General features: G+C 42.4%; 1 protein-coding gene across 1 annotated transcript in view; it reads right to left on the reverse strand.

Annotated features, from left to right (window-relative positions):
• The window catches only part of LOC126251326 (DENN domain-containing protein 5B), a 524570-nt gene that overhangs the window by 113147 nt on the left and 396219 nt on the right, over nucleotides 1-15204 (reverse strand). The window contains exons 3-5 of the mRNA XM_049951665.1: nucleotides 5708-5878; nucleotides 4009-4268; nucleotides 2909-3183 (exon numbers count right to left, since the gene is read on the reverse strand). Coding sequence (XP_049807622.1) covers nucleotides 2909-3183; nucleotides 4009-4268; nucleotides 5708-5878 — 706 coding nt within the window. The remainder of the gene's footprint in view (nucleotides 1-2908; nucleotides 3184-4008; nucleotides 4269-5707; nucleotides 5879-15204) is intronic.

The raw sequence follows: 15204 nt of genomic DNA on the forward strand, positions 1-15204 counted from the left end.
TGAACCACGAAGACATGATGATCGCGCTGGCTGTGGACGACAGCTGGGATCCAGTTAGCGCTCCATCCAAATGCTGTGGTCCAGACTGGTGTGCTGGGCAAGAACATCAACAAAACTGGTGCATCCACAGCTATTGGCCACACAAGAGCTCTGCCACAACTGGCATCATTCTGTAACAGCTTACAAAAATGTGAGAGCCTCCTCGGTCACGAAACATTCTAAGTGCTTGTACAGCTGCATCTTAAACATTCAGAAAAGGTTTCCATGTCACTGTTTGGATGCAGATGGAGGGCAGGTGGCATGTTGTGGACAATGCCATTGTGTGTAGTAAAGTCTTTCAAAGATTGCACCATGAACTGAGGACCATTGTCCAAATTCAGTGTGCAAGGCAAGCCTTCTATGGACAATACCTTCATCAGGGACTTGAAAGTCATGTCTGCCATTACAGACAGACAAAAAACAACACGAAAAAGAGAAAAAGCATCAAGTACCAATAACAAGAAAGTGTCTAGAAGAAGACCAACGAAATCACTAGGGACTATTTCCCAAGGCTGTGTAGGTTGTGTGTGCAAGATCCCCCAGTAAACCTGATGTAAAAGCAGAGGACCTCCCACCATGGAGCCAGTGGAACCACAATGCCGGGAGTAAACTCTTCCATCAACAACAAAATAATGCCATCCAAGAGGGAGAGGTGATTGTGTAATTCAAAATAATTCTCAAGTGGGTGCAACACCTGGTCCGGTGGACAGTTGGGCCACCCATGTTGCATCATGCATCTGACCTGCCAGAGCACTAGATCCACCACCACAGCAGAGGCAATAAGGGAATGGGTGATGAGGAAGCTGCTCACTGTGTGCTTCACCAACATGTCCAGTTGAAAACAAAGCAGTTCCTCCTGGTCAAACGAGGTGTCAGGACCCACAAGGAGTTGGGACAGAGCATCCTTGTTTACATGTTGCGGCACAGGATGAAAATGGATCTCATAATTGTACTGAGACAAGGACAGAGATCAATGCTGAAGATGATGAACAGCTTTGTCCAGTACGGATACCATGGGCTAAACAGAGAAACCAAGGGTTTGTGGTTGGTAATTAAATGAAATTTTGCACCATAGAAAAACAGAAGAATTTTTTTAAGGCATAGACAATAGCAAGGGCATCTCTTTCCACCTGAGAATAATTTTTCTAAGATGAGAGTGTTTTCGACACAAAGGCAATTGTTCGGAGCCTTCTGAATGGCGATGGGCCACGATCGTCCCCACCCCATATTGGGATGCATCAATTGCCAGGACCAAATGCTTCCTAGGTTGAAATGTGGCAAGACACAGCATGGAATGAAGACTACAGGATAAGCTGCACAAAAACATGCTCACAGGCTGCAGACCAAACAAAAGGAGCACTTTTCCAAAGCAAAATATGCAAGTGCTGGGCGGTACTAGCCAATCTGGGAATACACTTGCAATATTAAGCCACTCTGCTGAGGAATGCCTGGTGTTCCTGCAGATTACATGAATAGGGCAAAGTCATGGAAAAAAGTGAGACTTAGCAAGATTACATTTGAAGCCCATAGCCTGTAGAACAGTAAGCAAAGCACAGAGCTTACATAGGTGATCCTTCATAGTAGCACCTGTCACAATGATAGTCATCGAGATAGTAAATCCAATGAGAGACAACTGTCATAACCTGTTCTAAAAAAAGTTGGTACAATAGGTGCACTGGAAAACCCAAACATTAATACTGATAGAGGATGAAAGGCATATTATCAACAAACAACTGTTCTGATGCCTTGTCCAATGGTATCTGAAGGTAGGCATCGGCCAAGTCGATTTTGGAAAAGAACTGACCCCCTACCAATTTTGTGACTAACTCCTCTAGGTGAGGTTGGGGGTAAGTGTCTATGACTACCTGAACATTAACAGTGACCTTGAAGTTGCCAAAAAGAAGAAGTTGATCAAATGGCTTCTTTACGACCAGTAGCAAAGGCATCTACCCAAACAAATTTTCAGTACTCACATCATAACCACCAAGTACATAATGAAAAGACACCTGACTTGTAAACTGTGTTGTCCATGAATTTGCAGAGAAAAGAAACCTGCTGTCTGTTACAACTTACCAATAGCTGCTCGACATGTGCCAATGCTGGGGACCCTAGCTTGGCATCCATCTGCGAGTTGAGTAGGTACTCAGTGGCCCTCCATTTTGATTTATTTTATTTTATTTTATTTATTTTTAATTTACAGCAAGAGACCCCACCACTTGCGGCAGGCTACCTGCTCATGCTGTACGAAACAAGAGGGGCGTGAAGGGAAGGGTATTCACTGTTCCTGCTGGCAAAGATAGGTTTGTCTGTGATGGCCCGGTTGCCTTCTGCAGTTACCTTCTCTTCCCCCCAGCATGCTAGGCTCCATGTGCCAGGGTTGTAGGCTGTTAACAACAGCAGCTTCACTCCAAGTCCTCATAAACATGCTATCCACATTGGGTGTCACTTGTGTAGCGCTGCACGCACACGGAAAACCTGGTGACAGCCGTCTGTACCGGGCTGCCCGTTGTGGACTTATGTCCACTGTGTGGGTTACTACACACTATGCATCACATATAAGACCCACTACAACCATAAGGAGATATTGGGGAAAACCATGTTCTAAGTCAATGTATCATATCATAAATCTTAATGCACTCAGTGGAGTACAAATACACCTACCCCTCTAAACTATTTAGTGAATCCTGCAGCCCTTGAGAACCCATAATGTAACTTAATGACATTTACCAAATGAAATGAATTGGAAGCTAATGCTTTTCTGTGGTATTGTTACTGGACCAGAGGTGAATAATCTCATGTGTTACACATCAAATAAAATTTTACTCTAAGACAGAACTGCAGTATGTGCAGATGTCTTTTTGCCACTCACCTGAGGAACATAAAAGCACCTGGTTTTCCAGCAACACACAAGTGAAAAGCTGAACAGCACCTTCAACTCCCAAAAGTTCAAAGAGCTGTCGAATTGGCAGGTCAAACAGAGGCAACTCCTCAATAGAGCTTGGGCGTTGTACTATAATGGGGTCACCACTGTACGGGCAGGAGAAACGCAAACTGCGACCAGGCTGTGGTAATGGAGTCTCAAATAGAAGGTTGTGCACATGGCTCTCTAGGCTCACACTACAAGCATTTGGTTCCACAGCACATCTGAAAATAATAAATAATCTTGCATAAGTAGCCTATTTTAAAAAGGACATAACAACACTGTTTGATAAAGCTGCCCGCTTAACAACAAAACTACCACGTACAAGCCAGGGTCCTTTCCTCTGTTTTAAGTTTCCAATCTGTGAATGAGAATTTGGCAGCAGTAACTGATTGAAAGAAACTTCTGTTACATACTACAACTGGATACTTAACTGAAATTAAAACTCATATCTCAGCTGAGGTAAATATCCACATCTGAAACCCAATATGACACACTGAAAACCTACACTGTAACAATCGTACCGCAGTTTGAAAACAGTATATTTCCTTCCTGCTCATGGTTATTCCCTATAATGTTGCTTCTCCATCAACTCTGTATTCGTAATTGAAAGTAACATTCTTGAAAGGTTCTCCTCCAACGTTTCACATCTCATGATCAGATTTTAGGAACGCTTGTATCATATTCTACACAGATACAGGGCAGCAGGACTCACTTTAATCTAGTGTTGGAAATTTATAGAATATGTGAATATTACAATTGGTGAAAAGACCTTTATTAAAGAAAGAAATGCTGAGGGGCTTAATTACACTTCAAATTAAATATGGTAACTTACATATACACCATATATATATATATATATATATATATATATATATATATATATATATATATATATATATATAAATGTCTTGTTATTGCAATTATTTAATTACATAGCAAAAAGCAATTTCAAGAATGAGACTGTGTCACTTTGTTTTAAAACAAGAGTTCTCCTATGATAAAATGAAGGTTTATTAGGCTACTAATACCTACAGACAGCTACAAACCTGTACAGTCCTTCCAGAAAAAGTTTTGTAGCACGAACATATGGTAACTGTGAGATGATAGCAATGCTTTTTGATGCATACAGTGTGTCCTTTGCGGCTTCATAGTAGCTCTGGGCTGCTGCAGGATGGTGCATTGAAAGTTTGAAGTGTCTTGGAAGAGAACGAGTATTGTGTGAGCCATCAGCAGCTAGCCTACCCTGTCTTCTTGAGCGAGATTGTGGAATACGATGACTGCTTGATAATTCTGTTAAGTGCATTGCCTTGAAAGAACAAAACAGCACTATTAAGAGAATTTTGTTCACATAATGTTATTTTTTATGCGTATATAAAATACATTTTACAGGAAGCAGAAGAAAGTATAAACTGGATGCTGTTTATTCCAAGATTATGTCTGTAGAAGCAAATTGTCAGGCAAGGCGAAATTTCTTATTTTTACAGTAGCAATAACTCAGGAAACAACAAAAACTTACAATGGAAAGTCAATGCTTATGCAAGGAAAAAAATAGTGAGAAAGCTGTTAGTATTCATCAACTGGCAAGATCTCTCTCTCTCTCTCTCTCTCTCTCTCTCTCTCTCTCTCTCTCTCTCACACACACACACACACACACACACACACACACACACACACACTCTGGTGAAATGCTACTGTAGTCACAAGTGATAAGCTGAAACTCTAAGTCAGCCTGTTTGGGAGAACTACAGAGCAACTGGCCATGTGCTATCCACATATATATACCAGTACTTAGCAAACATATGAAGAAAAAGAGACTTAAGACCCTCCAACAATGTGAGCTATATATTGGTGGGTTCATATCTCGTAGCCTTTTATCTCTGTAGAATTGACAGCCTTTCTATTTTAGAGGCAGATTTTACTGCTGAGGGGAAAATGTTTGCTTTTCGAGCTACACTGATGCATTCCCACAAGAGTCACTAAACTGCATCACATCTCTAACAATAACTTTTGTGTCTGCCTTCTTCAGAACATAAACTTCCACATAATTAATCAGTCTTGAACCACTGAATTTTCTACACATTTTCACATGAGTAAAAGAAAAGTTCTTGTACACTGTGAGATAGATTTGTGAAGCTTTTTTTCTGCTTATACATGTATGTCCACTTTAAAAATTGATCACTCTGGGTAACATGGAACACATTAAACAACTGGTATGTTCTTTTAGCCCATAGACTTTCAGAAGTGACTCACACTGCTAATGTGTGTATAAAGAAATGTTCTCTTACTGGCTTTGTACTAACATTTGTTGTGGTGACAAAAATTATGATAATAGGTGTTCTTTTGGTGTGTCTCATAGTGTGTACAAAACTTGAAAACACATCAGAAAAATGCAAAGGATTTGGCAATATTATTTGTGAATGGCAGGGCACTGTAACATTTACACTCTTCACTACATGAAAAGTGCATCTGAGAGAAGCCTCTGGGTTGGCCTCCAAATTTTATTATATGAAGTACACAACACACGCCATTCGCTAACTGATACTGGTATCACAGCAAGGTTCAAGTCTGGGAGAAGTATCTTTATAGACAACAGACACAATTGCAACCAGCAACTGCTCAATTTCTTTAGTGTTGAAAACTGTTGGGAATTTGCATGAGAAGTCAAACACTTAGTGAAATACTTCTTCCTACTTTCATTTAATATATATCAGATTTTGGTACTCACAACAATTATGACTTTCCTACCTGCAATGTTTGCATGGCACTACATATTTTCCGATTGCGAACTTCCTCATAAAATATATAACTACAGCCATAGCTGTGACTCCCATCTTCTCTTGTGATAATGAAGCTGTGAAAGCGTGGCTCAATGCAGTGTTTCTGTGTGCGGAACTGAAGACCGTGTGGCAGGCACAACTGGAAAAAGAAAATTAACAAAAGTTCAGTATAGTAGGTATCTATGAAAGAAGTCTGCTTGTTTTAGAAAGCATATTTTTATTGCAAGCCTTAAAAGTAAACTTCACTTTTAGAATTATAATTTTTAATTTTGTATAAAAAATGAATGCAATGACAGTGAGTGGTCATGGTAGTCTAGAAGGTAGAGCACTAAACTCTAGCTCTAGAGGTCCCAGGTTCAACCTGGATAGGATCTGGGAATTTTCATCATTCCAGTCCCTCCAGGTGCGCTCAGCCTGCTATCAAATGTGGACCGGGGATCTTTCCCAGCGGCAAAAGAGACTGGTGTGATGAATCCGTCACAGCGAAAAAAGGCTGCACTCTTAACTCCAGTCAGACCAATATCCAATCACGAGCTTGTGCCATAGACTTCAGACTTCACTTGTTTATTATTCAGTGTAGCTATTTCATTTACAGTATACCAGCACAAATGGGTATAACAACAATAAAATCTTAGATTTAAATTACATGTAAACATTCTTAGAAGAAAACAAAAGTGCAAAAGTACACACAAGAAAACAAAGGAAGTATTTAAGTATGTGCATTTAATAATAAAATTAAACCCGAGAAAATGTAAATAAAAATTTAGGTAAGTCATGGCAATCACATTTTTGTGAGTGCGTAGATTATTAAGGATGTCACTATGAAATAACAATTTGTTAGACACAAAACATGGACATCTCGTAAAAATTCTCAGTTTCACATGAGCTTTCAATGTATATTAAATATTGTCACAGTGCAGCTACAGGAAAATTAATGGACAGAGGAATTCATACACACGAACTCTAACAAATCTTTATTCATCACTAAAGTTTGCTTCCAAACTGATGAAATAGAAGCAGATAATATACATATAAATACAAGGTATAAAATATTACATTAATGATTTCAATAAAAATACAATACTGCAGACAATACACATACAGGATACTGTATACAATATGACAAACATTAGCACACAGCTGTACACTCAAAAGAAAATGAATTAGATACAACTGCTATGTTAGAGAGTGAGCACTCCTGTTGCTACAGCACATCATATTGCTGAGATGCTGTCACACCTTGTTCCAGTCATCAACAGAACAGCTTGGCATAAAATCACCAAGATGCATGATATCAAAGCATTTGACTGTAGTGAAAACATGGTTGCCTGACCCATAGGACACTTCATCATGTCACTATCATTATCAGGAAAGAAGTGAGCACCAAACTCTGTGATGGTGACAAAAATGAAACCAGATGAACAAGCAGAGCTAAAATTTTTGTGTACCAGTTCAGTATCAATGTCAATTTTCTCTCAACAAATGTTTTATATTAAAAGCCAATAAAACCTCAAATACACAGAAGTCACACTGTAGATGTGAGAAGTACATGTTTGGTGGGAGGAGGTGGGAAGTGGGTGGAAAGTTCAAAACTTTCTTGTCAGTTCCTGGTCAGCAACTAAATAAACTAAACATGGCTGTGACTATTCATAAAGTCCCTGTACTTAGCAAGAACAGTGTGTACTCCCATGGATATAAAATAAGAAAATGATCCAGAATTAATTTCTTTTCAAGGTGTTGATCTAGGGAAACATTCAAGAGTGTTATAATTAGAATGCAACAGTCACAATAAACTTGTTCGTGGATGACATTTACTGGTTAGTTGTAGGTGTGAGTCCAATGGGGAGACTGCAGCAAGACAGATTTGTTGCACACCAATAATGGAACTCCATGGAAGTAACTTAATGGCATAAAAGTGACAGTTATCAAATTGTATATTGCTTTACAACATATAGGAACATAACCATGCTCTAGGTGTACGGAAAATCAAAAGTACAGAAAGTGATATGAAATGAATGATAAAAACAACATACATTCAGTTTGAGAAAGGCAACCAATTTATTGGTGTCAACTTCAAAAAGTTCAGTGAGCAAGAAGGTAAGTATCAGAAGCTTTATCCAACTTTTACTACTATCTATTCATTTAACTTTACATATCTAGTTTTTGGGTTACATGACTATAATACCTACTGGTCATATTGTTGTTGTTTTGATCTTCAGTCCAAAGATGTATTTGATGGAGCTTTTCACTCTGCTATATGCAATGCAAGACTCTTCTTGTTCAAATAAGTACTGGAGCCCACAACCATTTGAACCTCCTCACTATATTTATCTCTTGGTCTCCCTTTCTTATCCCTCACATTTCCCTCAATACTAAACTGATTATTCCATGATATCTCACATTGTGTCCTACCAACAGATCCCTTCTTTTAGTCAAGTTATGCCGCAAATTTCTTTTCTCCCATATTTTATTCAGTACCAACTCATTAGTTATACGATCTGCCCATCTGATCTTCGCCATTCTTCTGTAGCACCACATTTCAAAAGCTTCTATTACCGGTTCCCATGAAGGTCCAAAATGGAAAGCACAAGGGATCTGTTTGTCTGTAGAGTCCTCAGTCCTTGAGTCAATCTTACGGCGTCTGAAATGGAATAAGTTTTTCCTGTCAAAGTATGCAGAACCCCCGTGAACTGAAACAATGGATGACATCATCATGAATGCAGGGAACGGTCCGTGTGTGGGGGGGGGCTTTCGATAAACACTGTGTCCCAGTGCCCCATAATAATTTCTGTAAACCAAGACATCTAGAAACGGAAGCGTTCCAGCCCTTTCAACCCCCATTGTGAACTTGATGCTAGGGCAAAGGCAATTAAAATGATCTAGGAAACAGTTAAGAGTCTCTCTCCCATATGTCCTATCATGAACGTATCGTCAATGTACCTCCAAAAATAAGAAGGTTTTAAAAGCGCCTACCTCAGCGACGTGTCTTCAAAATCTTCCATGAATAAATTGGCGCCTACTGGGGACCATAGGCTCCCCATAGCCACTCCATCTGTTTATTTAAAAAAATTATCACTGAGTAAAAAGTACGTCGACGTCAGCACATGGTAACGAAGCTTACTCGTTTCCTCATCCAGTTTTTCTCCAATTAACTTCAAGGAATCTTCAAGAGGAACCCAGGTAGCAACATTACATCTAGGCTGACAAGCAAATCTGAGGAACCAAGACACAAAAACTTCAATCGTTGTATAATAACGATGGAACTGGAAAGACGATGTTTTCCTGGAGCGTATCTTCTAACATTGGAAGAATTTTAAAAATATATGAGATAGTGTTTCTAGTCCACTAGCCAAGAGTAGAGCGCTCCTTGGCTCACTAAAGGATAACTTGGGACTGAGGGAGTCCAGTGTGTACAAAATCCCCTGCCATTACGGGAAAGCTTATACTGGTCAAACAATTCGTACTATTCAGGACCGATGCGTTGAACTCCAGCGCCAAAGACGTTTATTCCAACCAGAGGAATCTGCGTTGGCAGAGCACTGTCTTACCGAGGGAAATAAAATGTTGTATGAGGAGAGACAAACTGTTGCCCCTGCATCTCGCAATTGGGACTACGTTTTAAAAGACAACACTGAAATTCGACTGACAATCTTGTAAATATAGACAAATGTTACCTACCCTTTAAGTAACAACGATCTTTGGCTCAGCTATCAGAATAGTTTTTTATGTGAGTGCGTGGTGTCTCTTCTTTTGGATATGGTTGAAAGACGAGACACCACGTGGAGTCCGCAGTTGTGAACGTCGAGTGGGAGAAACGAATGGACAGGAAATTTTGATGTCAGTTGCATGGGGACTTCAAATGAGTGAAAATATCTGGTGGACCGGGGTTCGATCCCTGGATCTCCTGCTTACAAGGCAGTTGCGTCAACCACTGCACCACCCGACACAGGGTTTATCAGAGTTGCGCGGTCTATCTCGGCACCCCTTCAGGCCGACTCACATCTTAGTAATGGAAAGACAATAGGATAGCGTACTGAAGATGATTTTCATATCAGTAACGACGATACGAACGTAAGGACAACACAACATACAGTCCCCGAACGGAGAAGATCTCCGAACCGGTCGGGAATAGAACCGGGGCCGCCGGCCGCTGTGGCCGAGCGGTTCTCGGCGCTTCAGTCCGGAACCGCGCGACCGCTACGGTCGCAGGTTCGAATCCTGCCTCGGGCATGGATGTGTGTGACGCCCTTAGGTTAATTGGGTTTAAGTAGTTCTAAGGAACTGATGACCTCAGATGTTGAGTCCCATAGTGCTCAGAACCATTTGAACAGGGTCCCGTTTGGTTAGCAGTGTCTGCAAGTTTCATCACAGGGTACGATTTCGTTTGGTTAGTCCTGATCGATATTTGTGCTTTATGGTTTAGGCCATAAAACGTACTCCCCAAAACTGAATATGCTTCATTATCAGGTTTTGGAGGTGATAAAGTTGCAGATACAGCTGTCAGCCAGTTGAAACAAACAAATCTGTTATCAGCATCAGCTATCCGCATTCCCCGTCCATGTCCTCCATGGTCACTGCTTGGAGGTTCCCGCAGAATGTCGAAAATAATTGTGCAGCCGCAGTGAATGTGGTGGACTCGTGGCCCATCGAGGCGAACGCATGGTGTCTGTTCTTTCGGACATGTCGGGCGATCTGGGTGGCCAAAATCATTCGCTCGAACTGTCCAGAATGTTCTTCAAACAAGTCGCAAACAACTGCGGCCCGGTGATAGGGCGCATTGTCATTCATAAAAATTCCTGTTTGCGAAAAGGATGCCATGAATGGCTGCAAATGGCCTTCAAGTAGCCGAACATAACCATTTCCAGCCAATAATTGGTTTAATTTGACCAGAGGACCCAATCCATTCCACATAAACAGAGCCCACACCATTATGAAGCCACCACCATCTTACACACTGCCTTGTTGACAACTTGGGCCCATAGCTTCGTGGGGTCTGCGCCAATATTCGGACCCTACCGTCAGCTCTTACCAACTGAAATCGAGACTCATCTGACCACGCCACACTTCTCCAGTCTTCTAAGGTCCAACCGATATGGTCACTAGCCCAAGAGAAGCGCAACAGGCGACGTCGTGCTGTTAGCAAAGGCACTCGCGTCGATCGTCTGCTGCCCCAGCCCACTATAGACAAATTTCGCCGCGCTATTCTAAAGGTTACGACACTGATTTCTGCTGTTATTTCACGCAGTGTTGCTTCTGTTAGCATTGACAACTATACGCAAATGCCGCTGCTTTCGGTCGTTAAATGAAGGCCGTCGGACACTGCGTTGTCCTTGGTGAGAGGTAATGCCTGAAATTTGGTATTTTCGGCACACTCTTGACACTGCGAATCTCGGAGTATTACGTTCCCTAACGATTTCCGAAATAGAATGTCCCATGCGTCTACCTCCAACTACTATTCCGCGTTCAGAGCCTATTAATTGCTGTCGTGCGGCAATAATCACGTCCAGCACATTTTCACAAGGATCATCTGAGCACAAATGACAGCTCCGCCAATGCACTGCACTTACATACCTCGTGTACGCGATACTACCGCCATCTGTACATGTGCATATCGCTATCCCACGACTTCTGTCACCTCAGTGTATATCATAAAGACATTCAAAGAGTAATTAATAATTCAAGAGCACCACGTGCATCGTGTGAAGGCACATATGCTATAGTGTATGAATATCATTAGGTAAAGCAACATTGTTGACGTTGCTAAATACCTCGCAATGTGGCGACAATTTCGCAGCAAACCAAGCACATCAAAGCATTTTCTGAAAGCTGGAGCCTGAAGTTGATTACGAATCCAGGTATATATTGTATTAATTGCATCGCTTCTACTTGTGTTTTCAGTCAGCTGTGTGACGAGAATTGGGCACTTCTGCAATGGGCTAATATAAAGCGTCACATGTCAGTAAAGGAACACGTCGTAAGACGGCAGAGACTTCAGGGGAATTCCTTTTAATGAACACGTCGATGTACCGGATTCATCAACAACCAGGCCATCGTATAAGGAGGAATAGCTTTGCCAATCCCACGAGTCAATGATATGCAGAAACGACTCCATTTTTACGCAAGGTCACACAACTTCGTCCAAAAACTGATAACAGATTCGTTTGTTTCAACTGGCTGACAGCTGTACTTGCAACTTTCTTACCTCAAAACCTGATAATGAAGCATATTCAGTTTTGGGTAATACATTTCATGGCATAAATCGTAAAGCACTAACATCGATCAGGACTAACCAAACGGAATCGTACCCTGTGATGTAACTCGCGGACACTGCCAACCAAACGGGCCCCGGTTCAAATGGCTCTGAACACTATGTGACTTAACATCTGAGGTCATCAGTCCCCTAGAACTTAGAACGACTTAAACCTAACTGACCTAAGGACATCACACACATCCATTCCCGAGGAAGGATTCGAACCTGCGACCGTAGCGGTCGCGCGGTTCCGGACTGAAGCACCTAGAACCGCTCGGCCACAACGGTCGGAGGCCCCGGTTCGATTACCGGCCGGGTCGGAGATTTTCTCCGCTTGGGGACTGGGTGTTGTGTTGTCCTTACGTTCGTATCGTCGTAACTGACATGAAAATCATCATCAATACGTTATCGCATTGTCTTTCCATTACTAAGATGGCTGAATTGGCACGACCAGAAAGTTATTAAATTATTTAAAAAAATTTTTGCAGATATGATTTTCGTGAATGGGCAAGGAAATAGAACGGACAGACAAGCGGAAAGGTTGTACAGGACCAAATATCCCCGTAGAAGGAATGGCTCACATCATGTTCTCAAGCCAGTTCCAACGATAGGTGAAACAGGGAAATTGGTACAACAGTGCAACGACCGAGAGGGATGACGAACTATGAGGAATGTTCAATAAATAAAGCACCACTTTTTTTTCTGGGTGTAGGTTGATTTTATTCAGGATTACAGTGCTCCAGATTATTTCCCACTCCTTTGGTTACAAACCCTATTTTTCAACATAATCTCCTTCCAATCCGACTGCCTTACGCCACCTTACTGGGAGGGCCTGTGTGCCCGCATGGTACCACCCTACTGGTCGACGTCAGAGCGAACGTCTTGCTGCATCAATAACCTCTCTGTCACCCATGTACTATTTATTCCCCACGGCCGAAAAGACGGAAGTCGGAAGGTGCGAGTCCGGGCTGTAGGGTGGATGACAAAGAACAGCCCAACGACGTTTAGTGAGCTCATCTCGGGTGCGCAGACTTGTGTGAAGCCTTACGTTGTCACGGAGAAGTTCGTTTGCATTTTTCTGGCGACGAACTCACTGAAGCCGTTTCCTCAGTTTCGTGAGGAAGCACAATACATTACAGAGCTGGTTGTTGCCCTGTAAGGCAGAACATAAAACAAAATAACCCCCTCAGAGTCCGTTTCAAAACGACTTTACCGGCTGAGGGTAGACTTAAATTTTTCTTCGGAGGAGACTTGTGGCGCCACTCCATGGATCGCCATTTTGTTTCCGATTCGTAGTGATGAACCCGTGTTTCATCGTCTGTGATGATTTTCGACAAAAAACTTGTAACGATCAGCCTCGAAACACGCACGCAGTTCCGCACAGGTGATCCTTAGTTGTTCTGTATGGTCTTAGGCGGCAAGGACCCTGAGGGCACACACCTTTGAGTACGCCAACTGGTGGACGAGTGTGTCAGTACTACCATCAGAGACGTCCGGGTGTTTGGCTCAAATGGCTCTGAGCACTACGGGACTTAACATCTGAGGTCATCAGTCCCCTAAAATTTAGAACTACTTAAACCTAAGGACATCACACACATCCATGCCGGAGGCAGGATTCGAACCTGCGACCGTAGTGGTCTGAAGCGCCTAGAACCGTACGGCCACACCGGCCGGCAGCGAGGTGTTTGTTTGTGATCTGTCGATCATCTCGAATGAGAGTGTCCGCACGTTCCAAGATGGCAGGAGTCACAACTGTGTGCGGTTGGCCAGCACGCTGGAAATCGAAGAGGTTTACGCGACCTTGTTGCGATGATGACAGACGCCTCGCCCAACGACTCATCGTGCATTTGTTCACTGACAGGTCTCCGTGGATATTCTGCAAGCGCCTATGAATATCTGCGATGCCCTGATTTTTCGCCAAGTGCAACTCAATGGCAGTTCGCTCCTTGCAACGCATCTCTGTTACACACGACATTTTGAAGGCTACATAAATTCAGTCACCTATCGGAACTTCATAAAACTGTAGAAGCTGAAGCGAGAATCTTCTAAGATGTCCCATAATAGATTCCGCCTTTCTTTTTCGGCGTAAAATGGCAGAGGAAGAAAAGATACTGCATTACTTACTGAAAGCCTCCCGACTTCGAAGAAACAGTGCTTTTAGAGTAAATGAGGCGCCTGCAATCACCACTCGATCAATTGCATGTGGAATGAATGTTTCACAGACTACTGTGTTGTATTACGAGAAATGCACCCATGCCCCCACAATACACAGAAAGTGCGTGCTTTGACTCCTGCTGACTTCCGAGCTTCTGACGTGTTCATCCAGTGGTTCTTGTAGCGCGTGACAGTCGATTCCCACTTTCCTGTGTATGTACGAATACTTTTCACGGATGAAGCCTCTTTCATCAAAGACGGAATGCTAAATAGTTGCAATAGCTATTTTTGGGCCGATGAGAATTCCCACGCTACAATTATGAAGAGCCATCGACATAGGTTATCTGTCAACGTGGTTATGTACTAGGCTCGTTTCTTATCTCCCCACTTAAATGCACCACTGTACACAATGTTGATTAGAGACATACTAGAGGGTTTCTGGAACATACCCCACTGTTATTCGTCAACTAATGTGGTTTCATCACGATGGAGCCCAACCTCGCTTTTGACTGAGACATCGTAAACACCTGGACCAGACTTACCCTGAAAAGTGGATAGGGATAGGAAGTCATGTCCGGTGGCCAGTGCGTTCACCTGATCTCACCCCACTTGATTACTTCTTGTGGGGCCATGTGAAAAGATGGGTGTACGAGACGTCTGTCGAGACTAAAGACGATCTCCTGACACGAATTCTCGCTCCTGCGACACTGTTGAAACGACACCGGGGGTATCAGAACGGGTGCGACAGAACTTTGTGCGACGCTACCGTGCCTGCACTGACGCTGGGGGACGTCATTTGGAACAACTGTCGTAAATGTAGCAGGTTGATAAACTTGTGCAAGTAAATGGATTGGTTAGTTGGCTTAAAGGCGGGAGAAGGGACCAAAAAACGAGGTCATCGGTCCCTTGTTCCTAATAAAACAATGCCACAAGTGTGATAATAAAACGGACGAAACATATAACATAAAACGGAAAGAAAGGAAAAGCCACAAGAACGAAGGGAAGGCAACGAATACTAAAAGGAACAAAAGAGGACAAGAAAACAACAGAGAGATGCTAGA

The sequence above is a fragment of the Schistocerca nitens genome, chromosome 4 (assembly GCF_023898315.1).
Source record: "Schistocerca nitens isolate TAMUIC-IGC-003100 chromosome 4, iqSchNite1.1, whole genome shotgun sequence".
Taxonomy (NCBI): Eukaryota; Metazoa; Arthropoda; class Insecta; order Orthoptera; family Acrididae; genus Schistocerca; species Schistocerca nitens.